General features: G+C 52.5%; 1 protein-coding gene across 3 annotated transcripts; it reads right to left on the minus strand.

Moving 5' to 3' along the window:
- Nucleotides 1-392: 392 nt before the first annotated feature.
- Nucleotides 393-17,421, minus strand: syt3 (synaptotagmin III). Of its 3 annotated transcripts, none has more exons than XM_088437485.1 (13): nucleotides 17,107-17,421; nucleotides 16,913-17,038; nucleotides 12,737-13,648; nucleotides 10,474-10,860; nucleotides 10,137-10,245; nucleotides 9,223-9,399; nucleotides 8,427-8,553; nucleotides 7,287-7,505; nucleotides 6,063-6,183; nucleotides 4,682-4,853; nucleotides 4,476-4,605; nucleotides 4,034-4,130; nucleotides 393-3,862 (listed from the first exon to the last, which is right to left on the minus strand). In XM_088437485.1, exons 3-12 carry the CDS (start codon nucleotides 12,885-12,887, stop codon nucleotides 4,038-4,040), a joined length of 1,686 nt encoding a protein of 561 aa, XP_088293611.1. In that variant the 5' UTR covers nucleotides 12,888-13,648; nucleotides 16,913-17,038; nucleotides 17,107-17,421; the 3' UTR covers nucleotides 393-3,862; nucleotides 4,034-4,037. The 3 variants fall into 3 exon arrangements, with proteins under 3 accessions (XP_088293611.1, XP_088293610.1, XP_088293612.1); XM_088437484.1 differs by having other exon boundaries at nucleotides 12,737-13,080; nucleotides 13,497-13,648; nucleotides 16,913-17,421; XM_088437486.1 differs by having other exon boundaries at nucleotides 12,737-13,080; nucleotides 16,913-17,421.
- Between the last annotated feature and the right edge of the window lie 7,451 nt (nucleotides 17,422-24,872).

Genomic DNA, 24,872 nt, shown 5'->3' on the forward strand with positions numbered 1-24,872 from the left:
AATATAGACGCTCCGTACAGTCAGGCGCCATCCCGCGCGTTGTAGATTGCCTCCAAAGAAGCCGGGCCGCGCGGAAAGCAAACTAGAAAACACAAATCGCGGGCAATAAAAAAAAAGGCCAAGAAGAATAACGCAAGATGCAAAAAGAAAAGAAAAAATGTCGCGACAGAGTATCCAAAAATAGCGCGCAAAAACCTCGAGAAAATACTATCAAAAGAATTACATAAGCCAATAGAAAAAAGGAAAAGCCGACAGAAGGTAACGGATGGATCCCTATATACATATATGGACAGTATATATGTATACAAATATATATTTGTATAGATAGTGACTGAAAATGTCTGTTTTTGTTGTGGTCGGGTTTGTGGAAAGAAGCCACGGACGCCAACGGGCAGCATGATAAGACACAACCTTTATTTCCAACAGCATCGCTTCACTCTTTCCGCACCGAAACAAAAAAAAAAAACACTCGTGAAGAAACCCTTTTTATTCCAAAAATAATTCCAATAAATACGCATCTTAATTCCGACACCGAGAGAAAAACACACATTTGGCCCGCGTATCATCGGCGTGGTCGTTAGTTGTATTAGTAAAGACTTGAGCGTTTTATTTCAGTTTTTTTATTCCTTTTTTGTTTTTTTAACTCTCCTAGCGTCGCTTACGTCATTTTGCATCGAGTTGACATCGTTCGTGTTAATTGAGAAGCATGCAAACCTCCATGGCGACCATTCACAACAGCACAAGACAGCCAGGGCGGGGGCCCGACACGCGGGACGAGACGAGACGGGGTGGGGAGGGGAGGGGAGGGGAGGGGGCGGGGCGCCGCGAACCGGGGCGGCGGCGTTATCCACATAGCGGCCCGCCTACTTTGGCTTTTCCTCGCAATAAACGTGTCAAAAATGCGCCAGATTTTTCACCCGGTGCCATAAACGACGACGAATGAATCCTCAATGTTGTTTTTAACAACAGCTACCAATGTATACGAAGAAAAAACGCTATTTGATTGTTTTTATTTCACACCCGCTGGAATCGTGTTTGCATATGTTTGTGTCCGTGCTACGGGCTTCGACCGACTTTGCTCCGCTTCGGAGCATTTGCCGGCTGACCTCCTCCACGACGTACGTTAACCTAACCTGTTAGCTTCTGCCGCGCGCGTCGCATAGACGCCGATTCCCGCTTTCGGAAAATGACCAAGATTTGAAAACGGGCGCCGTTTCCTGCCCGCCGCCTCGGTGACGCACGACCGTCCGTCAGCTACCGCAACGTATGTCGTATGGACGCCGACCTCCGCTTCTCCGCTTCTCCGCTTCTCCGCTTCCGGAATCCGCTGGAATCAGGCGTTCGGTTTGATTTGAAAAACATGCCGCCTCTAGCTACCGTAACGTATGTCGCGTAGAAGCGGATCGCCGCTTCCCCGCTTTCGGGGTCGGCGGAATTGCATCGCTGGCGTTGAAGACTTAGCATTTGCCATTTCCCGTCCGCCGCCCGCACCATGCGTGAAGACCTGTTAGCTACCGTAACGCATGTCGCATAGACGCGCATCTCCGCTTCTCCGCTTTGGGAATCGTTAGAGTACGTCGCCGGCGCGAAGCGTTCAAGAGTTACGGCGATTCGAAAAACCCGCGGGCCAGCGCAACGTACGGAACGCGCCACGGACTCGGCGCTCCACGTCTCCGCTTTCCCGTTAGAATTGCGCGTTTGGTGTCGAAAAACGCGGCTGATTCCCATCACTAATACGAGGCGCGGCTTCCCCCTCCCCCACGCGCCAAGACGTCCAGTACGTGCCGCGGACACAAAGATCCGCTCCTCCGCTTTCCTTGGGATTCCGTTGCCGGCGCAAACGCTTTAAGAAACGGCGTCATTTCCCGTTCGCCGTGACGGACGCGTAGCCAAAGGGTTTAAGTGGGCTCGGGGGTCAGGTGACCTGGGCGTCCATTTCCCAGACGGACTCGCGAATCTTCTTTTCTTTTGTTTTTTCGCCGTCACCCTGGTTTTCGCACAGCACAGCAAAACAGCGAAGCACGACAGTTACACGACAGCGGGGGGGAGGGGGGGCGACGACACGGACCGCAACGCCGGGAGGCCGGGCGCTTCGACTGGGCTTCGCTTCCTTGATAGCATCCAAACGTTTCTCTGAGAATGTTACTTAGGGTTAGGGTTCTTTCACAAAGAATTGCCGATATCGCCGTATTATATCGAAAAAGAACTGATCGTCATTTCCACACGATAAGGCGCACGGAAAAGCCTGCAACTTTAAAAGCTGATTTCAGAAGCTCATTTCGGGGGGGGGGGGGGGGGGGGGGTGTAAATTTTTCAATTTTTACCCCTGCGTATCAGTTCGGTTCTAAATGTATTTTTTTCTATCAACAAAACAATATAGATGAAGAAGATGATTTTGTCATGTATGAAGTATGAAAATGAGATGGATTTTTTCAATGACCGAAAAACTTGAAATGTTTTCGGGTTAATTGCAATATTAATGTTTTTTCATTCAAAGTAATTTTGTACTATTTTGGACCGAATCACATAAGTTTGAGGTCGTCGTTTTAAAGTTTGATAAATATATTTTAAAGTTTGATACATATATATACCATGTTTTTCTGTTCTTCAGAGAGTATTTTCCACAAATCATCCTTATTCTTAGCTTTTGATCTATAAGTTGACTGACTTATGTGATTGCTTTGTTGCCGTTCCCTTCAGCGCAGCGCCATCTAGTGGATGCAAAACGCAAGGCCAGCCACTACTGTAGCTTCTATTCTATGCGCCTTATAATGCGGTGCATATGTGAAAACACTTTCAAACTAGGCCATAGGTGCGCCTTATCGTGCGGAAAGTATCGTGCGCGCCGTCCTTCCCGACTACAAAACGTCATCTCAAGAGCGGCCGGAAGCGGCGGCAAAAAAAAAAGATCAAGCCAAACAAAGCACAAACGAATGCACCGTTAAAGGAGAACCGTTAAAGGAGAACCTCGATGGGTTCCAAAACGTCCTTCTTTCCAGGGACCGGCGGCGTTGCGGTCCGAGCAAAAGGTCGGCGTTGCGCCATCGCGCCGCAACTCGGGGACACGGGACGCGCGGACGTTTCGGGGAGGACGATGACGGAGGCGGGGTTAGGAGGGCGGGGCTTGAGCACAGAAGGTCACTTGGACACCCGGGCGCGCACACTCGCACAAACACAAAACAAAACACACCCACAAACACGGAGAATAGCAACACAGACGTGACTCACGTGCGGCTCCATGATTCTAAAGCTGGCGAAGGGGGAAATCACCAAAAGAAAAGTCCTTCTTTTCCGGACGCGACCGTCGAGGAAAAGTCCCAGGGTTTTCGGGCGCCTCCCTGGCACTCCTGGTAGAAAACGCTAAAAGAAGAAGCAGCCATGAGGACGAGCGGAGCGGCGAAGAAGACGGACACCGGGTAACATGCTCAGGCCGCGGTCAGTCCTGTCCCGGCTCCTCGGACATCAGTCAAGACCGCCTTGGTCCTCCTTCCTCCAGGGGGCGGCGTCGGGTGCGCGGGAGGCCGGGAAGGCGGGTCCCGGGACTCGGTCTTCTCCTCTGAGAGTCTGTACAAGAGCGTTGGTCCCGTTCCGGGTGACCGCTTGAAGATGGCTTCATGTTTTGTTTTGTTTTTTCAGTATTGTTACAAGAGTTTATCACACCACACGCCTCCTAGATCAAATACTACACATCAACGACGCAAACCAATGCGAGTCCGCTGCGCCTCGGCATTTTTTTTTGTCTTGTTTTTCCGTCGACAGATTGAGCGGAAGCGCGAAAACGTCGAGCGTATCCGCGAGTCTCCCTTTGATGGGAAAAGATGAGATGGAGAGAAAAAAGACAAATCCGGAGGTGGGGAGACACCTGCGGAAAAAGCGGAAATGAAATAGAATTAGGGCGGCTGCGCCGAGGAGGGGGGGACAAAAAGCTTTCGGGCATCGCGTAAGAACTTTAGCCAGCGCCCGCGTCTGAACGCGGTTACGGGAGATTGGAGAAGGCGTTCCGAAAATCTCGCGGGACAAATGCGCGACTGACCCGTTTAGTCGGAGTGAGGGCTGTCCACCACGATGTGCGGCTTGGAGGAGGGTGACGCTTCGCCCTTGGTCGACACAAACGTAGCGATCGCTTTTTCCTGCCCGGAGGGAAATGGAAATATTTCAAACATCGTCGAGGGGGTCCTCTCCCCAGAACAGCCGATTGGACGCCGGCCCGCGACGACCGGACTTTGCGGTAGGAGTTGAGTCACGGTCCCGGAGGGCGTGTTTTCTTTCCCCCGCTTATGATTCGCTTAATAGCACAAGCTTTAAAGCGATCCCGCTCGTTTGGCTCAGGCGCCTTTCAGAGAGCGGCTTCGAAAAGGTGCCGGGTATCGGCCCTCCCTCCGGGACCGGACTTTGACGTCCGCGCCGCGGCCGTCCGGCGGACGCGCAGCAAAAACCGGGGTTAGCCTCGGGGTTCCGCTTTCAAGGCTCCTCACCTCCACCAGCTGATGCCAGTGCTCTATCGGCTTGCGGGGATTGGCCAACATGGCGTTCCAGTGCTCCCTCCCCGGCCCGTCCGCGTCGCTGCCCACGCGGCACATTCCGATCACCTCGTTATGGCCGATGCTGGCGGGACCCCAAAAAAAACCCCGTCAGGACCCTCGACGCCGGCCGGGCGCGCCGGCTCCCGGACGGGGCTCACCAGTCATAGTCCATCACGGCGATGACGATGGACACGCTCTCGATGTTCTCGTTGGGAATGTCGAAGACCAGCGCCTCGTTGTACGTTGGATTCAGCGTGTTCTTCTTGATGGACGTCTTCCGCTTCTTCAGACGCCGCCCGTCGCAGATCAGTGAGGCTTTCACGTAAGGGTCTGACGGGAAGAGGGGGGGGGGGGACCACGTTCCGGGGATTAGTCGGCAGCGCGACCTCACGCGAGGTCTCCTCGGGAACGGCGGCGGGGAAAAACAGCGGGTCGATACGCTCCGTTATTCATCGGGCAGGCCGCCCTGGGAAACGCACGCGCCCACGCCGCCGCCTTTTTTTTTTCTCACTCTGTTTCCAGAGCGTCTGTCTCGCACCGTCGGGATCGAGCCGGCGATAACAGCCGCCGCCGCGTTTATTCCAGGAGGGCGGCGGCGCTAATGCCAACGTTTCTGCCGCTCCCGGAGTGACGAATCAAAAAAGCTGTCGGCGGAATATGGCGCCGCTTTTGTTTGATGACAGCAAGTTGGTGTTCAGAAGCAAAAAATAGACCCGACCTTTTAACAATAGAGCCGGGTTCCTCCGGGCCCAAAAGCGGAGCAGGGCCATCTTTGCCAAAGAAAAAGAGTCAGTTCTCGTCGAGTCCTAGCCTTAGGGAAAAACGGGTCAAGGTCATTCCGGCAGGTTCTCATTTTCAGGCGGTCCTTAACGCAAGAAATGAGTTAGCTTCCCTTTAATTCTGATTCGAGTGTACATTTCTCCTTGGAAATTTGCTTTCCAAGGAGTTTTTCCAAGTCCGCAATCAGACAAAAACACATTAGTTCCAGGAACTGCTTTATCCGAGAAACGGATCGATTACTTAGGAGTTTTGAGAGCTAGATTCACATTTTTAGTCAGGGTTGACTCAAGAGCCCGGGTCTCAAAAGACTCGGTCTTATCTCGGTCTCGATCTCCAGAAGGCGCCGTCCTGTCTAGCTCTGGACCTCCAGAGGTTTTGGTCAGGTCTCAACCTTCGAAAGCCTCTGTACTGTCTGGTTCCCGACCTCCAGAGGTTTTGGTCTGGTCTCAGTCTTCGGAAGCCTCCGTCCTGTCTGGGTCCCGACCTCCAGAGCTTTCGTTCTCGTCTCGATCTCCAGAAGTCTTGGTCCTGTCTGGGTCTCAACCTCCAAAGGTTTTGGTTCCGTCCGGGTCTCGACCTCCAGAGGTCCCTGCCTCGTCTCGGTCTCGATCTTCGGAAGCCTTAGTCCCATCCCCTTCCCGATACTTTCCCCGTCCCTGATGACGTCTCGGTCTCTGTCTTGACCGCGACACCGACTCGTGGGCTCGCGGTATTTTTTCATCTCATTTCCACACGAGTTCATGGGCGGGATTCCTTTACCTGAGAAACCGGTCAGGTCCATGGCCTTCAGGTTGGTGGCCTTGATGACGGTGGCCGTGAGTCTGCCGGCTGTGGGCAGGTAGCACAGCGAGAAGTTGAGCTCCCCGAGGTCGGCCTTCTCCTGCGGATTCCAACGAGAAGGGAAGTCAAAAAGCGGGAGGCGGCCGGCCCTCAATAAATCAGGCGCCAATCTGTCGCTGCCGACCGGAGGCCGGCACTCTTTGCTGTTTTTCACGCCTCGCATCCCTTTCGGATCGATACTTCCTCCGCCGGACTTAGTTATTTCATAAATCAGACGTCGGCGAGTCGTCCGCTCCTATGAATATTTTATCGCTAATGGACTCCAGGCGTTCGTTTCTTCATTTGCAGGCCGCCCGCGTCAACGGGACGCATCAAACGTAGCTTTGACGGCGAAGGAGCCAACGACTTCACGTCAGGCGCCGATCGATACGCCAAGGTGAAAAGTGGCTTTTTTAAAACAAGCAAGTTAAAGGACGAGCCGTGGGTGAAAAGATTTGGTTGAGTCAGCCGCGCCGGAGCCTAAAGGGCTTGCTCGATGCGGTTTCGCTCTGCTTTAACGCAATTTGCTCCTTCGGATTGGTTCAGGCGTACGCACGCGAGTCCCGGCCGCTTTCGCGAGAGACGTTTAACGGAGAAACAATTTAGGTTCGCGTAAGTTGTCGAGATCTGTTAGTCATTCCCCCGAGAAACCCGTTGGGTCCGCAGTTCTTTCCGATCTACCTTGGTCCTTTTTGGTCCAATTGCCCCCGATACCCGTTGGCTCCACGGTTCTTTTAAATGTCCCTTGGTCCTTTTTTGCTCCATGTTACTTCTTGACCTAAGAATCCAGTTAACGTTAGTCTTTTAAGGACTATTCCTAGGCTTATGTTGGGTCTTTACCCACAAAATCGGTCGGATGCACTTCATGAGGTTTAGACTTAGATCTACGGTGAACCGCATTGGTTCTTTCAGATGTGCTTTAGTCCGTTTTGGTCCCATTGTATTTCTTTAGCCAAGAAACCAGTCAGAGCAGAGACACGTTCGCTCTTTCAGATCTACTTCAGTCCTACGTTCGGTCTTTACCCGGAAAAACGGGTTTACCGGCGGCAAAGTGGTCCAAGCTCGGTTGGCATTCGAAATGGAAATGAACCGACGCGAACCTCGACGTCAACCGAACCTGTGACGCAAAGAGGAGCGAATGGAGCCACTGGAGGTTCGACTCACCGCCGTGCCCTCCACGATGTCCCTCCAGACGGGTTTGTCTCCGCTACCCTCGCTGAAGTCCAGCAGGTTGTCCACGACCACCTGTCCGATCAGGTCGTGGCGGGAGAAGCGGTCAAAGTCGTAGACGGAGAAGTGGAGCTTGCGCGAGTGCAGCTCGTTGAGAGGCACGCCAAACTGGAAGGTCTCGTTGAAGACCGGGTTCAGCGTCTTTCTGTGCACCTGCCGACAAACGGTACCAAGGCCGACGGTTTGATGAAGATTTGTTTTGTTGGCTTTGTTGCTTTTTGTCATTCCCACTCGAGGGCCGCCTTTTCGTGGAAAGGCTCCTTTTTTGGCGGCGTTTGGCGAGCGGAACGGAAAGGTTTGACGGAACGAAGAAAGACCAGCCGAGGCGTCGCTTTGCGACGCTCGCTCGGCGGCTCGGATCCAACCTGAGAGGATGTGTCACTCCCGCTTATTATCGGCGCCCCATCATCTCCTGTTAGCGCCAAGCGGATGGAGCGCGCGGCGTTGAGCTAAATGAGAGCCTGATTCCATTTGACGCTCTGGCTTCAAGACGCCCAGCGCCATGTGGCTTGTTTGCCCGTTTAGGCGGTTCTTTTGATTTCCCCCCTCCTATCCCTGTACGTGACGATTATTTCTTTGATATTTATTCATTTTCTACAGCGGGGGTCCCCAACCTTTTTACCACCGCCCTACGCCCGACATCTTGAAGCTGGACGAGGACGTCCTTCCTCGCTACAAAATGTAAGATCGACATCGCATCAAAACTCCACTCATCTGATTCATCTTCCTTGAATGGTGTTGAAAAAAAAGTTAAAGTTGGCGTTCATAGGACGCACCAACACTTTTGGCTTTGTTTTTGGGGGGAAAAAAAAATGCGTTTTATATTTGGGCAATTTTTTAACATTGTAAATGAAAAGATGACTCGACGTGTTGATTCCCCGAGTGGCCAGTAGGGGGATTTGCAGAGTCGCTTGCCCGCTTTGAAGGCCTCAATGGCTCTCACACATCGCTTTGCAAGAGTATTCGTATCAGGCGTATAAATGATCACTAATCAGTATTATATATTCACATTTGGCTTTCGACGAGGACGGCGGAACTTGGCCGACGCCAGCCAACGGCACGGGGTCGGCCCACCTTGGTCTGGAACTTCTTCTTGCGGTCGGGCAGCAGGTAGATCTTGACGTAAGGGTCGGAAAAGCCGTTGGCGTCCTTGGCGGGCAGATCCAAGGCCTTCAGGATCTTCACCACCAGCTGCTCCGTGCTGACGCACACGCACAAACACACACGCGCGCCGTTTAGGCTACTGGGCCAGACGCGCTCGGCCCACGCGCACCTGCGCCGCAAATAACAAGGTGGGAGGTTGCGAGTCTCGGGAGCGGCGCCGTTCCAGAATAGCGCGACCCGCGCGTGTGTGACTACACCGCGTATTTAATTAGCGGGCGGCCACTAATCGGAGCTCGTTAGGCGGCGTCCGCGCTTATTATCCGCCGTGTCGCCACTCCATTAGCCGCTCGCCGTGAACTTTGGGCCGCGCCGGCTCGTCAACAAGGCGACCCGGCGGCCCGTCGTCTACGCCGAGGCGTCATTTTGTCCACGTCGGCCCGCCAACCGTGACGCCGCTTTCATTGACGGGTTTGGACGAGCATCCAAAAAGGCCGCCGCTCTTTAGATGAAGTAGTTCTTGAATAATAGTAAAACAAAGAGCTACGTCGCGGCTTTTTAAAAATAATAGTGGACCCGGGCCATAGTTTGGACACCTCTGGTCTACATATTTGTCTTTTCTTACACATAAGGGCCGTATGCATGCATAGATAGATGTATAGACGGACGGACGGACCGATAGACAGACAGACAGACAGACAGACAGACAGACAGACAGACAGACGCGACCTAGCTACCAGACCAGCTAGCCGGCTAGGACCTAGCTCACTTGAAGGCGTAGCGCAGCAGGAAGCTGATCTTGCCGCAGGCCTCGCCCTGCTTGCCGTCGGCCTGGTCGCCTTTGGGCCGGTACAGCTCGGGTTTGATCTGCCCGATGCTGGTCACCTGCTCCTTCTCCTCGCCGTGGAAGTCGGGACTGGACAACTGGTGGGTCATGGGCTTGGGCCTGCACGCACACACGCAAATTGGAAATTGAGGCCAAAGTCAACGGAGATTCTGTTGGAATAAATGTACATAAATGATCCCGATCCCATATTTACTCTTCTTGTATCGCGAAGCATTTATTCTGCATTGTTTGAATCGTGGAAGAGAAAATTGTTGGTCGAAGCAGCGAGCACAAGAAGAAAGGAGACACAGTGACCTGACTACAGAATGGGACAGTCTGTGGATGGCCGTTATGGTCTCGATGAAGAAAATTGGAGCCTCTGTTTGAGCTGATTGCTGATAGTATAGCAGGCACGTGTATATCGGTAGACATGGATATTTTCTGTTGGGACTTTTCATGTCTCCTGCAGCTGTAATGAATCGCAGGCACGACGACCTAACCGCAGGATGCAACAGCACGGGGTCCGTCCCCGTGTTTCTGGGAAAGAAGATGGCGGTGATGACATGGGCTGATAGTATATGGACTTGCACCTACATCCCCCACCCTCAGAAATTCAGATTACCTAGCTGCCATAATGTCTCGCCAAATCTTTCAAGGCAGCAAGTGGTTTTGTAACTAGGGGCAACCCTAACAAACAAAAGAGGGGCGGACAGAAAGTGTAACGGGAACGGTCTTTGCCCGCCCTCCCCGCGTATAAAAGTTTGTTGTCTTCCTTCCGGTTTGTCGCGCATCGAATGTTCTAGGTCGTCTGACCCTGACACAACGGACGATGTCGGTGCTGTTTCGGTGCAACTGACCTTGCGGTGACCTGCTGCTGGGAAACGGCGTTGGGCAGCTCTTTGTGGGGGTGCACGCCCCCCTCCGAGTTGGGAACGTCCGGGGACGTCTGGCTCAGCTTCAGCGTCCCTGAACACAAACGAAATGAAGAAAAGCAGCGTTACTTTTATTCTTAAGTAATGTTTCAAAGACCTTTTTTTTATTTTCGGAAGATTTGTCAAATAGTTTTTGTATGTACTATGCATGTACGTGTTTGTATCGTATGTCCTACGGGTAGTTTCTTAATTCGATAGCGGCGTTACCTTGGCTCAACAAACAAAGAAAAAGGGGAGACCTCCTTCGGGCCCTCGGTCTCACCGGCGTTGTTGGGGTAGGAGTCCATGTCCAGGTAGGAGTGCTCCTGGGTCTCGTGCGGGCCGGCCACGGGGCCGGGGGCGGCGCCGTCGCCCCGCTCCAGCCCCACCAGGTCGGAGAAGTGCGGGTGGTGCTGCCCCTGCTGGCCCAGGCTCGGGTAGAGCGAGGTGGAGGACTGGCCCTCCTTGCGCTGCAGCAGCGGCGGCAGGAAGGAGGAGCCGGGCCCGCCGGCGGCGCTCCCCGGGAGCAGCCCCGAGGTCAGGCTCAGCCCGCCGCCCTCCTTGTCCCGCCACGGCAGCCAGCACAGCTTCCACGACACGAAGAGCGACACGGACAGCAGCACCACGCCGCAGAAGGTCACGATCACCGACAGCAGGCTCACCGAGATCTCTGCCGAAGCGGAGGCCCGTCAGAAGACGCCTGCCGCAGATTCCCTCGCTATTCCGCTCAAACTTTGGCCGAGCGGCCGAGAAGCCCGGTAGAACCGCGCGGCGCGCGTACGAGGACGGTAAGTTCACGCCGAGATGTGCGCCGGTGAGACGAGAAGCTCCACGGACCAGGGGCGGAGGATATTGAGATTTTCCCAAAGCTGCCACGATTGAATACGTCCATCCCGATTGCCTTCTTTCGATGCTTTCGCTTTGGTGCCAAATCCTTTTTGTGTAAAGATCAAAGGATGGGATGAAACCCCGTGAGACGCCGCCGATTTATGGTGATACAAATAAAACTCGATCGATCGATTGATGAAATATTGCACAAGGCTTCGTCTGATAATGGATCGCTTGTCGACTGATTCCGAAAGCTCGTACGATAAAAGTCCCAAGATCGGACGCGGGGAGTCGAGGGCCGAAAAAGGAATCGTCCGCAGTTCCCGCCACATCCGTTGGCAAACTAGGAAAAGCAGGCTTCCGACTACGGAATAAATAAGACGGCGTCTCTTCCTCAAGGTCATCCCTTCCCGGCCCGAGACCTTCAATCGCTCAAGGGCGGAATGGTGAAAAGCGTCCGGCAGCCGGCGTTTGGCTGCTCGCCGCCAGTTTTCCCGCGATGCCCTCTCTCTTCTCCGCCCGCCTCCTGTGAATTATTCATCGGTCGGCGTATGTCGTTAATCGGCGCTCGTTCCTCGCCCGTGCCGCCGCCGAGACGGGGGAGGGGCTTTTTCCCGTCGCGCTCGCCTCGTTTAGCCCCGCCGCGGCGGCGAAATATCCGGACGGCCTCGGGGGACAACGATGCGCCGACCCGGACCGGCCGCTCCCTTCCCGCATTTCATTTGTCCCCGGGAAGTCGATGAAAAGCAGCACGCGTGAAGGAGAGGCGGGACAAAACAAGCTAGCTGTGATTTAGGGAGAGCTTCGAGTATCGATTGCCCGGAAGAAAAAAAAAAAAAAAAAAGGGAAGGGGGAGAATGAGGAAAAAGGGGACGTGGCTCTCACCAAGTGTTGAGAACGCTCCCAAAAAAAAAAACATTATCCCTCAAAGACAAAGATGATCGCGAAACGGGCAAATAATGGCAAAACACAATCATCCAAAATGACTAAAAAGACCATTCAGACGCAAAGTACGAAAACCTCAATTAAGAAAAATATCCAAAATGTAAAGATAAACGTGACAAAAAAACTGAACGACGCTCAAAAACAAAAACGAAACAGACCAAATCCCAAAGATCGATCAAAAACCATATCAAAATCGAGACAGACAAAAAGAATCATCAGAGACCAAAAGGAAACAGACAAAAAGCAACAAAAAATAAGGGTGATTTTTTTTTAATTAAAAAAACAAAACAAAACCAAAGCCACACACCACTTCAAAAATGGGAAAGTAAATGAGAAAATAAAGCAACTGAATTCAAAGCCAAAGCCAAATAAACAGCTTCGCATCATGAAAAGTGCCAAAGTGCAAAAAAACTTGCGGCCATTTTCAGACACTTGGCATCCTGTCAATCGCAACCCTCAAAGTCGGCAGACCTGCTGAACCGGCTTTTTTTTCCGCGTTTCGCCGCGGCATTTTCTTTCTTTTTAAAGCGCAAATTTAAGTAAGGCCGCTTTGTTCAAAAGTGATCTGTGGGAACGGCAACCGGTTCATTGTATATGGGGCACTTGAGCCGCTAACGCTGCTAGCATCTAGCGCCGCCGGTACAATAATGCAACCTCATCTCAATGAAGTCTTTTCCCCAATTAGCCCAATCGGCAAGGTGACGCCGTGGCCGAGTCGTACTTGAAAATAAAAGCGTCCTAGTGCGGGGGGCGGGGGGCGGGGGGGGTCTTACCGGCATCCAGCTGTCTGTTGCGTCCCCTGAGCAGGTAGCTGAACTCCTGGCAGAGCTCGCTCTGGCCGTGCCCGCGAGGCGAGTTGAAGCACAGCTCCTCCACCAGCATCAGCGCCTTCTTGCACAGGTCTTCATCCCAGTCGCCCGACATCCTCCAATCCGCATGGCACTCTCGCCCGCGCTCGCCCACTCGCAGCGCGGCGCGGCGCCGCCGCCCGACGGAAGAGGCTGGGCCGGGCCGGGCCGGGCCCGGGAAGGTCGGGGCCGGATCACGCCGAGCCGAAGGACGGGCCCATGAAGTGGAGAGCCCAGCCGAGCCGCCCCCCCCCGCCCGCTCACTTCAACTGCAAACAACAAAGCGGCGACAAAGGTCCGACCGGGGCGCGAAGCTACGGGAGCTCTTGTGGGCGGGCTACGACATTGTGAGCTTCCGCGCGAAAGGTGGATTGAGTTCCTTACTCGAGAGCTCCGTCGCATCCAAACGGCCTCCCAACTACGGCCCGGGGGCCGTCCGTGGCCCGCCCGCCGTTTTCAAGCGGCCTGCGCCATATGCTAAAACGCATCAGCCACTAATACATTTGCTTTAGATTCTGTAGAGCTTATCCAAAAGCTCCAAGGTGCAAATAAACGGGTTGACGCTCTCAGAGCGACTTTTTCGACCATAACTCTCCTTTGAAACCCTATTCTGAAGCTCCAACCCTAGATCGAAGCCCCGCCCTAGTTTGAAACCTAACTGCGAGCGCGCGCGTGCGTGCGTAACCTTTAGCATGCTGCCGCGTTGCTAAGAAGAAAAACCCGCGTCTGGCGTTTCAGTCCTCCGGTTGGGAGCTCTCAGCTTCCTGGAACGACGCGCTCCAATCAGCCGATCGGCGTCAGCCTCCTGGAAGGACTCTCCGAGCTGACTGACATCACCTGAAAGTACGTCAATAACGGAAGGCAATCGGGAACTCAAAGCGGTATCGAAAGCTGAAAACGCGGTGAGTGGCATGCTAATTAGTTCCTGGAGAAACTTTTGTTTTTCAACTTATTCTTCTGCCAAAAAAAGGAGGTCAAACCTTGAAACTCTCACTTTCTCACAGCCTGAACGCCGCCAGGGAGAAGTGAAGGATTTGCCGGCGCACGCTGCAATACATTAGAGCAGAGGCGGCGCTCTGCGGATCAACTGGTACCGAGCCGGAAACCACGTTTTGGAATTCGTTTGCGCTTTGTTTTTGTCTTCTGGCGCCACCTCTGGTCACCGTCGATGTGACATTTTGTAGCGAGGAAGGCCGGTGTCACCGTCGGCGTTCTGTCTCGATGTGAAATCCGGCCCGCGAGTTGTACTTCCTTTGTAAGAATGTTGTCATTTATAATAATAAGGCCAAAATGAGTTTGCTTGTGACTGTGGAAAACATGCTAGCTAGTGTTAGTTCTTATCTTCAGCATGTTATGTAGCGCCGCCTTGTATCCGTTTAGCTCGTTAGCATTTTCATTTGTATTTCCCTCTGCTATATGTTCGCACGTTTTGCATCGAGGAGCCCTCATTTGCATCTCATTGATGTTTTGTATTGAAACGAATAGCAATCGTAAATCAGTTATACGATTGATTTAATCGGTGCCATGTGTGCACGTTTCGAGGCGGGAGGACCGGAAGCAAAAACCCCGCCCCGGGTCAACTCATAAAGGGAGAAGAGCCTTTCCTTTTCAGACCGAAGCGAAGCGGTCTCCGTTAGCGTTTCTTTCTTTGTGGAGCGGGGTTAGGGAGCGTGGAATTCGCCTGTGGGCAGCTGGCTTATCTCCCTAACTGGTCAGGGAGCTTCCACTCTCCGTACAAAAGCCTTTGCCGGTTTTCTTCCCCGTTTGTACGGTGCTCCCTCGCTTCCCGCGGTCAACGGGGACCGGAAACCACCCGCCGAGTACGGGTCGTTTCTGCCCATTTATGACGGCGTTACCCCGAGAGAGGAAAAACCCGATCGGGCCATTTTAAAGATGCCGGCCAATCGATCGCAAGCAAAAGAGCGGCGGGAGGTCAGCGCGAGCGCCGACTTCTCCGAGCGAACCGGGACTATCGACCCATCGGTCGCCGGATGTCGTTCCGGGAAACCTTTGTCTTTTTGAGCGGCGGCCGGCGGGCAGAGCGCTCGTCGATGCGTCGATCAAACGATCGATCGGGAGGTCCCTGACTTTGAACGCTGGCGGACAGACGCGTCAGGATAGTCTGTCCTTCCGAAGGAGAAGCACCGAAGTCTATTTGTCAGGCGGTGACGGGCCGATCCAAAAGCGGGGGCGCAGCAAAAAGACGGAATCTTCCCAACCGCCGTCAATCTGTCCGAGGGACTTTTAAAGCGGGACGTCTCGCCGTGAGCGACGGCCGTCCGGCAGTCTCAAATCCCGGCCGTCGTTCACATCAACCGTTGCCGCCGAGCGCTCGAGTCGTACGGCGCGGCGGGTACAAGCGGGCGGGGTTTGCTCCCGTCCGCTCCTCCTTCGGTCCCGATTCGCACGGTTCCCGAAGGTTCGGAAGTTAGCGGGAAAAAGGCTAAGCCCGCCGGCGACGGGGAGCTGGACGTTTCCGCGACCGCGGGATGAAAGAGCCTTTTGCGCACTGGCGGCCAGACCGAACCTCCCGCGGACGCCCCGTCGGCCGGCGGGCCGCTCGGGATCCATCCCCTCGCTCGGCGGGCTGGGTCGAAAGGACGGAGAGGGGGGGGGGGGGGGCGTGTTTATGTTTAGCGGCCCGCTGGAATTCCCGCAACAGGGCCGGGCGGGCTACTGATATAATCCATACAAACATTCCTACAGTACATATACATATATGTATGATGATATTCAGTTAACGATTTCTGCTTCAATGTGCAAAACATCTAACTACTTCTGTCTGCTTTGCAAGATTGAATAACTGATGATAGCTAAAGATTTAGCAATAGCTATTTCATGGACTTAACGGTATAGTAAGTGATGAAATATTGCTTTTATGATACCTATTTTGGGGCTTTTCAAATCAATCCTGAATTGTGCTAAATGAGAATCTCGGTTCCTTAGCGAATCCATATATGGATTCGCCAAGGAACCGAGATTCTCAAGGAAACGACGACAAAAAGGTATAGAGTATGAGGGACTATCCTGACTGGATTTGGGACCGACTGGATTAGGAGCGCAGGTGACAGGAAGAAGCTGGAATCCCCTGGCTGCAAGATTTGGATACAGACAATCAACAAATGTGAAGCGGAGCAGATTGCCGGGATGACGGCATGCGCGTGCGGTTATTCAAGACGCGGGCGGATTAGGAAATGGTGGGAAAAGGGCGAGCGGGACGGATTTCCCTCGCGCGGAGATTCTACAAAAGATCGACAACAAATCCCAACCCAGGCGCAAGATTTACTCGGGATTATTTGCAAAGCGCCGGGCATGTCGTCTATTGTCACACCTCGGGATGGCCGAGAGGGACGCAATCGGCAAATTGCTGTCGAAGCAAAACATTCGCTTTGGGATTATTTCTCGAGTGGCGGGATTGGCTCTTTTTACACTGATTTTTTTTCAGCTATGTCTTTTATGTGAAAAGAAAAGAAAAAAAGCAACAACAAAAGCCTACGTTCGACATTTAGCGGCCATTCAAATGGGTCAGACTCCGGCGATTTAACGAGCAAACGCGGGCTCATTTGTCTCCGCCAAGGAGACGGGCGAATCTATGGCGCTCGTCTAATGGGACCTTTCTGCTTTCGATTGCTTCCGTCTGGGCCGCCTTCCTTCTGGTGCCTTTCGGCTGACAAACGGGCCCGTTTCACACAGGTAGAGGTCACGACACTTGCGTCACCTTCACGACACTTACGTCACCTTCCGTCGCTGTGCCGGGAAATTGACGGACGCTCAGAGAGGTCACGTGACTCTTTGTCAACACGCGCGTTCCACGGAGGGTAGGCATGCACACGCAAGGCTGCCATGTTCATTTTTTTTTTTTTTTGCTGCCCCGTGCACGCGCTCCGCTTGCAATTTGCATGAACCACAATTCGGTGTCAAGGTAAAGGGGCGTGGCCCCGCGGGAGAGGAGATGGCTGGCGTGCACGCGCCTCCTCCGAGAACGTCTGCCGGCCCTTTTTCGTGCGAACGCAAAAGTTGGAGCATTTAAGACACAAAAGAAATCGGCGTCGAGGCCGCGCGCGCGCGCTCCGCATGCAACACGCGCGCGCGTGCGCCTACCGTGCAAGGTGCACGAATCCCTCCGCTTGTTGCCGTCACGTCAGGTAAAAAGACGAACGGGAGGCCCACCGCCTGTCTTTTTTGGTGCTGTTGTTTTCCCCCGCCGCCTCCCCCCTCTCCGGCTTGCTGTCGTGCACGCGCAGGGATGATCCGACGAGGACGGCGAGAAATGGAGCAAATGACGGCAGCCCTACTGCTCGCTCTGATATTCCTCTTCGTCCTCCTCTTCCTCCTCCTCCTCCTCTTCCTCGTCGTCGTCGTCGTCGTCGTCGTCCTCCTCCTTCCTCGCTGGATGCTCGCTCTCAGCTTCCCGCCCTGTGCTCGGAATACTAATTCTCCCTCTCTCGCTCTCTCTCTCTCCTCCACTAAAGACACACTGATGTATGAGAGGTGTTCCTGTGTGCGCGCGCACGCGCGCGCGCGGGTAATGGCCCCTCTCAGCCCAGAGGGGACTTGCGCGCGTGTGTATGCGCTTCCTCCATACAGCGTGATATCAGCGCTATTACAGCTGTGATTAGGTCATAATTATAGGAACAATAGCGGTGCCCTGCTGCTGGACGGCTCCTTGGAGATCGACCGCCACGCAGCTGTTAGGGTGATACCGTACAGCGAGTATCACAAAAAGGCCAGCATCAACAGTGCGGCCGGGATGGGGATACCATATAGTCTGCGACCATATAGTCTGGAGCGCGAGGCAAGTGGTGCCGCAAACCAGGATCCAGCTTGGAGCAAAATGCAGATGGAAGCAGTTTACAACCATGCCATGGGACTGACGATATCACGTCGTAGGCAGTATAGCCAGTACCGGGCGACATCTTACGACATAGCTAGCGTCACGATAAAGGCGCCGTGATACAAGTTCTCTAACGTCGTATCCGCCAGGATCGTGATACAAACAGGAGTTGCTATCATGATACAGCTAGTCTCAGAATACTGAAACTTCCAAGGTGCAGCTGCTGCTAACATTGCAACAGGGCCGGTATCCCGATACTGCCGGTCTTATGGTACAAATAATAGCGCAACACAGCCAGTATCATAGAACGGCTTCATGATACTGACAATCTCACAGTACGGGGAGTAGCGCGATACAGTTAGCAACGCCGTCCACCTTATGATACTGCCGGCATCACAATACTGCCACTGTCACTTAACAGCATCAAGCTACAGCCGGTATCGCGAGACCGCTCGTATTTTGATACAAATAGTCTCACAATAAGTACGGACCAGTGAGGCGGCACGTATCACAGAACATGCTATCACGATACTCATAATATCGCAGTACAAAAAGTAGCGCCATACGGCTCGAAGACCATCCGACTTATTGTGCTGCCAAGTATCACAATGCAGCCACCGTGAGTAAACAGCCAGCGGTACAATGGCGCTCTTAGCGCCATACAGCCAGAAGCAAGTCGCATAGCGTCGCCATATCGCCGGCGTCCTTCCGGAAGCCGCGGACGTTTTTCTGAACGGGAGCCGCGCAATGATGACGCGGAAAGAGCGATTGAAGTCGCTGCGCGGGCGGCGGTCAGTGATTGCGCCTAAGTGGCTAGCATGCGGCTGAGGCTAACGAGTCGTCCGCTTCCCAAGAGGGCGCGGCGCCGCCGCGTCTGCTTTCCTGGAGAGAATCCGATTTGATTTGTTGATCGGGCGCTGAGCAAAATGTAATTGGAATGTCAGCGAGATGTCCGTCTCCGTAACGTACGGCATCCATCAGGAGAAATCTCATCACCTTTATCAGACAAAGTGATTAGATGGCTGGCGGCGGGGCCCCATACGTCCTTGCCCGCCGCGCGTGCCAACGGGGGGCTCCGGGGCCCGGGGGATCCTTTGGCTTATTCGCCGGCCCTTTTAAGAGCGCCTTGATTCAGTATATATAACGTATATAACAGTAGCTCGTGCTCATTAGCAGAGGTTGTTTCAGCATTTCTTTTCAAGAAAAGAAGCGAGCAGACCGAACCAATGTCCGAAATTACTAAAATGGAGAGGATCATGTCCAACTTAGGATGTCTCCCTTTGGCAAGGTATTCCATTTGACTCGTTTATTAATTGCGATCTTTTGGCATGTAGTGCCAGTGCTTCTCAACTATATTTTGAGAAGGACTGGCATATACACACCATCATGAACTGCGGAGGAACGTGGATGCAGCGCAAAAAGAATTGGAGCAGCGTGGCGAGGAAAAGGAAAAACAAACGATTGGATCGCAGTCAATTACATCGCCGACACGTTCGCTGACTGCTGACGATGTGAGAAATCTGAAACGCACTTAAGTTAACCTGCAAAATACATCATTTGTATCAATATGAAGAATTTACAAAAGGTGAGATTGATTCTGCTTTGCTCAAGTTTTGCCAAAGCGTCGGTGCGTCTTCCGCACAAGAACATAGAAAATAGCAGAATTTGACCCGAAAATGAAGGGCGCGTCCTCGATTTAGGGAATTACGGAACCTTCGAATATTCAAATGATGGTGAATTCAATCATTCTCTGCCAGCTTCAATCCAAAGTAAGAATTAGCGTTGACCTCATTAGCCAATAAAGCGAGCACCGAGAATGTCTTTTCTTTTTTTTTTTCCTCCCGACGACTGACGGCCGCCTCCTCCAGCCGTCGGGCCGTCGCTCGCCTCGTAAACAGGAAGCGGCGCTAGCGGCGGGCCAAATCGCGGCGTGGGTTGCCAGCACCAGGGGCCATGGCAACCCATTTGACACGCTAGCATCCTGCAGCTTTTTTTCACCGCTCACACGAAATTTCGTAGGCGCGTCCGTCACGAGTGGACGCACGGAAAGTAAAATCTCAAGAAAAGACGCGCGTCTCTAGATATCTTTTTTGTGTGTTTTTTTTTTTTTCCCGGCGTTTGTATGCCTGCAGCGGGGGCCACGCTTGCTAATTGCGGCTAAAGCGTGACCTACGCCAAGTGTCACAACACACACTGAGATTCCTGCCGCAGACGGCGGGAGAGGAAGAGGAGCCCGTCTCACGCCGCTTGAAGGGCAAAGTCATTCGCGTCGACGCAATCGCGCTGGCTTGAGTTAGCTAGGTCGGCTCCATCCCGATAGCGTGGAGGAACGGGGTGTCACGCGGTCGCGAGGGGCGGCCGAATGAAGCTCCGTCAGGCAACGGCGCTTTGCGGCCAGCTGATTTGCACATGCTTCAAAGCTTCATTTGCTCCACGGTGCCATCAAATGAAGCCCGGGAAGAATTCGGTGGCTATTGGTTCGACCCTTGTGCGGTATTTTGTCCAATCCTTTGAAATTGACCTCTGGCTCATTTCACATCAGAGGGAAAGCCTCCAAAAAAGTCAACAGGGATCTGAAATTTCACGCGGCTGGTGACGATTTATTTCAGACTCAGATTGTGTTCTTTGGCCTTCGGTCTCTCTTATCGACGAATCTGACAATACCACTACGACTGCAAATAACATTATACTGAGCTAAAGCTAGCTAGATGAAATGACGGCGCTAATTTCACAGAACAGCAAATATCACACTTGAGTTTATCCTGATAGCATCCCAATTACTCTAAGAACATGATACAGCTACTCTAATGATATCGGTAGGATGATCACACAGCTAGATACCTCGAGAGCTTCAATGCCACATACCGAGCATCGCGGTGACGCTAATATCGCGGAACAGCGAGTGTCACACTTGAGTTAGCTAGTACCACTGTGGCCTGATGGTGTCCCAATTACACTGGGATGGTGATGAACATTTGAACAAAAGAGGAAGTAAATCAGGAAGAGAATGTTGAGTTTTGTCGCTATAATGACTGCCACTCTTGGGGAACTTAACCATACAGTGCTATTTAATATATGCAGGAGGGGGTGGGATGGGGGCAAGCGGGAGGTTATTAAAGCTCTTATAAGGTTCCCTTCATCTTCTTCCCTCAGCAGACTTTCCACTGGTGGTCAATTAAATGGCAAAAAAAAAAAAAAAACCAGCTGCTGCTGCTGTTCAGGTGAGATAACGGAACTACATCAACTTTTGGACGTTGTTTACGGGCCGCTGCCGCCTCTTAAAGTCAATTAGCCATGACAATTGGACGCATTTGCGCGCGCGCTCTTCCGGACGGACGGATGACATCATCATCATCACAAGCTCGCTCTGCGTTGGATTCCGCGGCGGAAAATTAGAAACAGCTGGCACACCATCACATAAGTGTAAGGCTAACGCTAATATGCTAGCATTGACATAGCTACTATGACAACAGCTAGCATGACAGTGCAGCCAGTATCGCGATACCCGCGTGAGTAGCACGATGCAGTACGGTATCGCAATACAGATGGAGCATCAACACACATACGGCTAGCATCGCGATACATCTGCTATCGCAATAACGCTAACCGTCATTAGCGTTACAAAGACACGTTATATTTAGCCGAGCTCAAAACAACAAGTAAAGCCGCAAGTAAACAAAGCGATCGGACGGCAACGGGAGCCCGTTAATCGCCGTGGCAATGCCGGTTAAGAGTAAAAGACTGTTGACCTTTACGGCGACCGTTAGCGCTTAGGTAGCTTCGGCTCGCGAAAGGTCTCCCAATGATTAATGGCCACCGCAGCTAAACAGTCTTGTGGAAATAATCCCTTCCAGGATCAAATTGTCAAAAGCCTCTGATATATATGCAACCAGGCAGTGCTTTAAAGTGAAAAATAAAAAAAGATTCATCTGACAACAGCCTTAAAAAAAAGATAATCGCGTATTAACTTCTTTGACTTTCGCGATGGCCTAGTATCGCAATAGCATAACTACGGTTAAAAAGTCAAAAGAGCTTCTCTCGAATTGGCAGCGGACGTGCTCAAGAAAAAGCAAAGCGCAGGATCGGAGTGTCGATTTTGTAGTTGAATCGGGACCGGCGCGGGCGCCGCTTGTTCGGTTGAAGCGGCTACGACCTCATCTTACCTCCACTTTTATGGATCCCTGACAGTGAGGAACTCCTGAGCCAGCGAAAGGCTGAAAGTACGCTTGGCCGGCCGAGGCCTCCGGTCTCTTAAGAGCCCCCCCCACTCGACGCAACCCCCTGTTCTGACGAGGACGCGTCACGTCTGCTCCGGCGTGTCTTTTTCTGCCAGAGATGAGCCGTTGCCGTGACAACCTCGCTTCTTTCCGGTCGCCCACCGCTTCCGTTCTTTCGGAAGCATCCGCGGCGACTCCCCCGTCACCCGTCACTCACTTTTCATTTGCTTTTACACCCCACTCGTTTCCGTCTCGGGGGGGGGGGGGACACCAAAGTCATCTTCTGAAGATATTCCTCAACAGAAAAAAACTAATGGACCGAATGCAGTAGCGTCCCCCGCCCGCACTCCCCCAGTTCCAAAATGACGCGACGTCGCAGCCGATCGAAAGCCATAAAAGGTGAAGGACGAGCCCTTCCAGGGAACACAAATGGTTTGTTTTGCGGCGGGAGGTGGGAAGAACTTTTTGCGGCCTTTGCAAGATTTAGCCTACGCCAGTTAGCGGGTGTTTTATCGGCGCACTTTGATACATGTTTGCCTTCTGCGCCGCCATATTTATCGACGGGCACGCCGGCCCCGTGTCATCGTTTGTCTGCGCGGGCTGCCGGGGACGGATCTCATCCCGCGGGGTCCCTTCCCCGTGAATAAATCTACCCGCGCGCGCGTCGACGCGCCTCCGACGGCCGCGCGCCGTCGTTCTTCCGGCGTACGTACAACTGGCTGGCTGCTGCTGACTTGTGTCGCCGGAGGGAGGGGGGCCGCACTTACACCTGCGGCTTTCGGCGATATCCCGTTTCCTGTTAATTGACAGTCTCCTCGTTCCGGTCCGTGGTCATTTCGTCGCCATGTTCTTGGTCCCGTCGCACTTGTTCCTGCTGTCGTTGTTTCTGACGTTCTTGTTTGTGTTGATTACGTTCTTGTTCCTGTCTGTGGGGGCGGGGGGTATAGAGGGGGTAGAGGTTTCATTAATGTCCTTCTTTCCCTTCTTGATGTTCTGGCTTGCGCCTGCAGTCATCTTGTTGTTACAGTTGTGTTTGTTCCCGGTGTTCTGGTTTGCGTGGATGAAGATATTGTTACCGTCCGTCTATTGCCGCTATCGCTCTTGGTCCTGGTGTGTTTCTTTTTTTCGGGCTCTCTTGTTCATGTTTCCGTTCTAGTTGTTCCTTTTTGTATCGCCGCTGCTCATGTTTTTTCTCATTTTCAACCAGACCGGCGTGTTCCCGCTCTCGCTCTCGCTGTTATCGCTATCATTCGTATTCTTGCAGTGGTCGTCGTCGGGCGGCGACACGCTCGCGCATCTAGAAGACGAGCACTTTGGAAGGCCCGTTTCTGGCGTCCCGATCGGCGGGCCGCGCCAGCAAAGCACTTTGCCTTAAGGGAGCAACGACAGCCGCCAGGTTTCTCCGAACAGATTAAACTGAGATGGGGGAGGGGGGGCTCAGGAGCAAAATATGTGTCGCCGAGGCACGCTATTGTACTTCCGCAGATTGAAGCACGGGACGCACCTGAGGAAAACACGTCATCAAGGGGCGGCGACACATCGGCCGGGCGCGGCTAACGAGCTACGATTACATGGCAGCCAATTAAGTGGGAGCATCAGACTGAGACCGGGAAATGAAAAGCATGTAAACGACTTGGGAATGGCGCTTGACGTTGTTAACGTGCCGCCATGCTGATGTGGCAACAAACACGGTCTGTGTGCGGGCGGGCGCACGCGCGTGTGTGCGTCGCTCTAATAAGCGCGCCGCACGACCATCTGGCAGCCGGATGCTAGAGTGTCGGTTAACCTTCTCGCTGCCAGAAAAACAGTAGCGCCACTCTCAGATTTGCTGTCGATTTATGATCCACGTTGAAAGGTGCGCGAAGGAATTTTGTCACGGCAACAAGCGCAATAAACTTAGTCAGGCACTTAAAATAGTCAAATGCTGCATTCGAGGACGGTGAGAAATGTGTTTGAGGGCAACGTAAACAACAAAGATCGCTGACAGTGATCTTTTTTTTCTGTAACTTCCCACCCTCCTTGAATGCAGCATGACAAGAGGCTTTATTTATTTATTTATTTATTTGTTTGTTTATTTATCTATTTGGGGGGGAGAAGGCTCAGAAGAGCTCTTGGTTTGAAATCAGACTTACCGCTGGCTAATCAAGGCACGGGTGTTCCATCAAGGTTGCAGTTACACGCAAGGCCTGAAGATGTCACCATTGAGTGATAACCTCAATTCACATCAACGTTCATTTCCGTCGTCTTTTACTCAAAAGCTGATTTGATTATCCGAAAGTGTGGGCCTATTGTTGCCGTTTTTTTAAACGTATTAGTGTATTTTGTTCGCGTCGACTAACTCGTTCTCTACCGGCCATTTCCACTGGAGTAAGTCGCTATGTTTTTCTATTCTTTTGCAATCGGCTTTCTCTGCACTTCCTGTCATGAGCCACGAGCTGGGCAAAATGGGAATCATCCACATTCAACGCTTACTCTTGACTTGCGTTCATTTCTCAAAAATAACAACAATGTCTCTGGGTCAAGAGCGCATTTTTAGCACCAATGTTTCCGGCTCTATATGACCTGGAAGAATGCGCATTTATCCAAAAGGCTCAAAACTCCGTTTTTTGATTGAAAACTCACTCACAAAGCAACACTTGATTTATACCTTGTACTTAATTGGTTCTCCGGAACAGTATAAGATCCTAGGTCAATTTGTGCCAGGGTGATCCAAAAGCATCAAACTTTTTTGCAAATAAACTTTCGCCAGGATTGTTAGTGTCATTTTTTTGGGATCTGTTGATTATACGCCAGCAAGCAAAGCAGTGGTTACTTTCAAACTATTTTAAGGGCTTAGTTTGACCCACAACCTAACAAGAGGGTGAGTACAACTACCTAGCTTACTTCCGTTCAATTTTGCCGCAGCTTCGGGGTTGACTCGTTCTCAATCGCGGGATGGATTTTTCACCATTCGAGCCAAGAAAAGAGGAATCTTAAAAAAAAAAACATACTTGGCCGCCGCGTTTGTCGA

The sequence above is a fragment of the Hippichthys cyanospilos genome, chromosome 16, assembly GCF_059441005.1.
Source record: "Hippichthys cyanospilos isolate Australia breed blue-spotted pipefish chromosome 16, RoL_Hcya_1.0, whole genome shotgun sequence".
NCBI classification, from domain to species: Eukaryota; Metazoa; Chordata; class Actinopteri; order Syngnathiformes; family Syngnathidae; genus Hippichthys; species Hippichthys cyanospilos.

Coding starts and splice junctions, on each gene's coding strand:
- syt3 (XM_088437485.1), bottom strand. CDS start 12,887: ATGTCGGGCGACTGGGATGAAGACCTGTGCAAGAAGGCGCTGATGCTG. Junction 10,246..10,473: donor CTCCTACCCCAACAACGCCG/GTGAGACCGAGG, acceptor GTTTGTGTTCAG/GGACGCTGAAGCTGAGCCAG. Junction 4,854..6,062: donor GGACCTGACCGGTTTCTCAG/GTAAAGGAATCC, acceptor TCTTCCCGTCAG/ACCCTTACGTGAAAGCCTCA.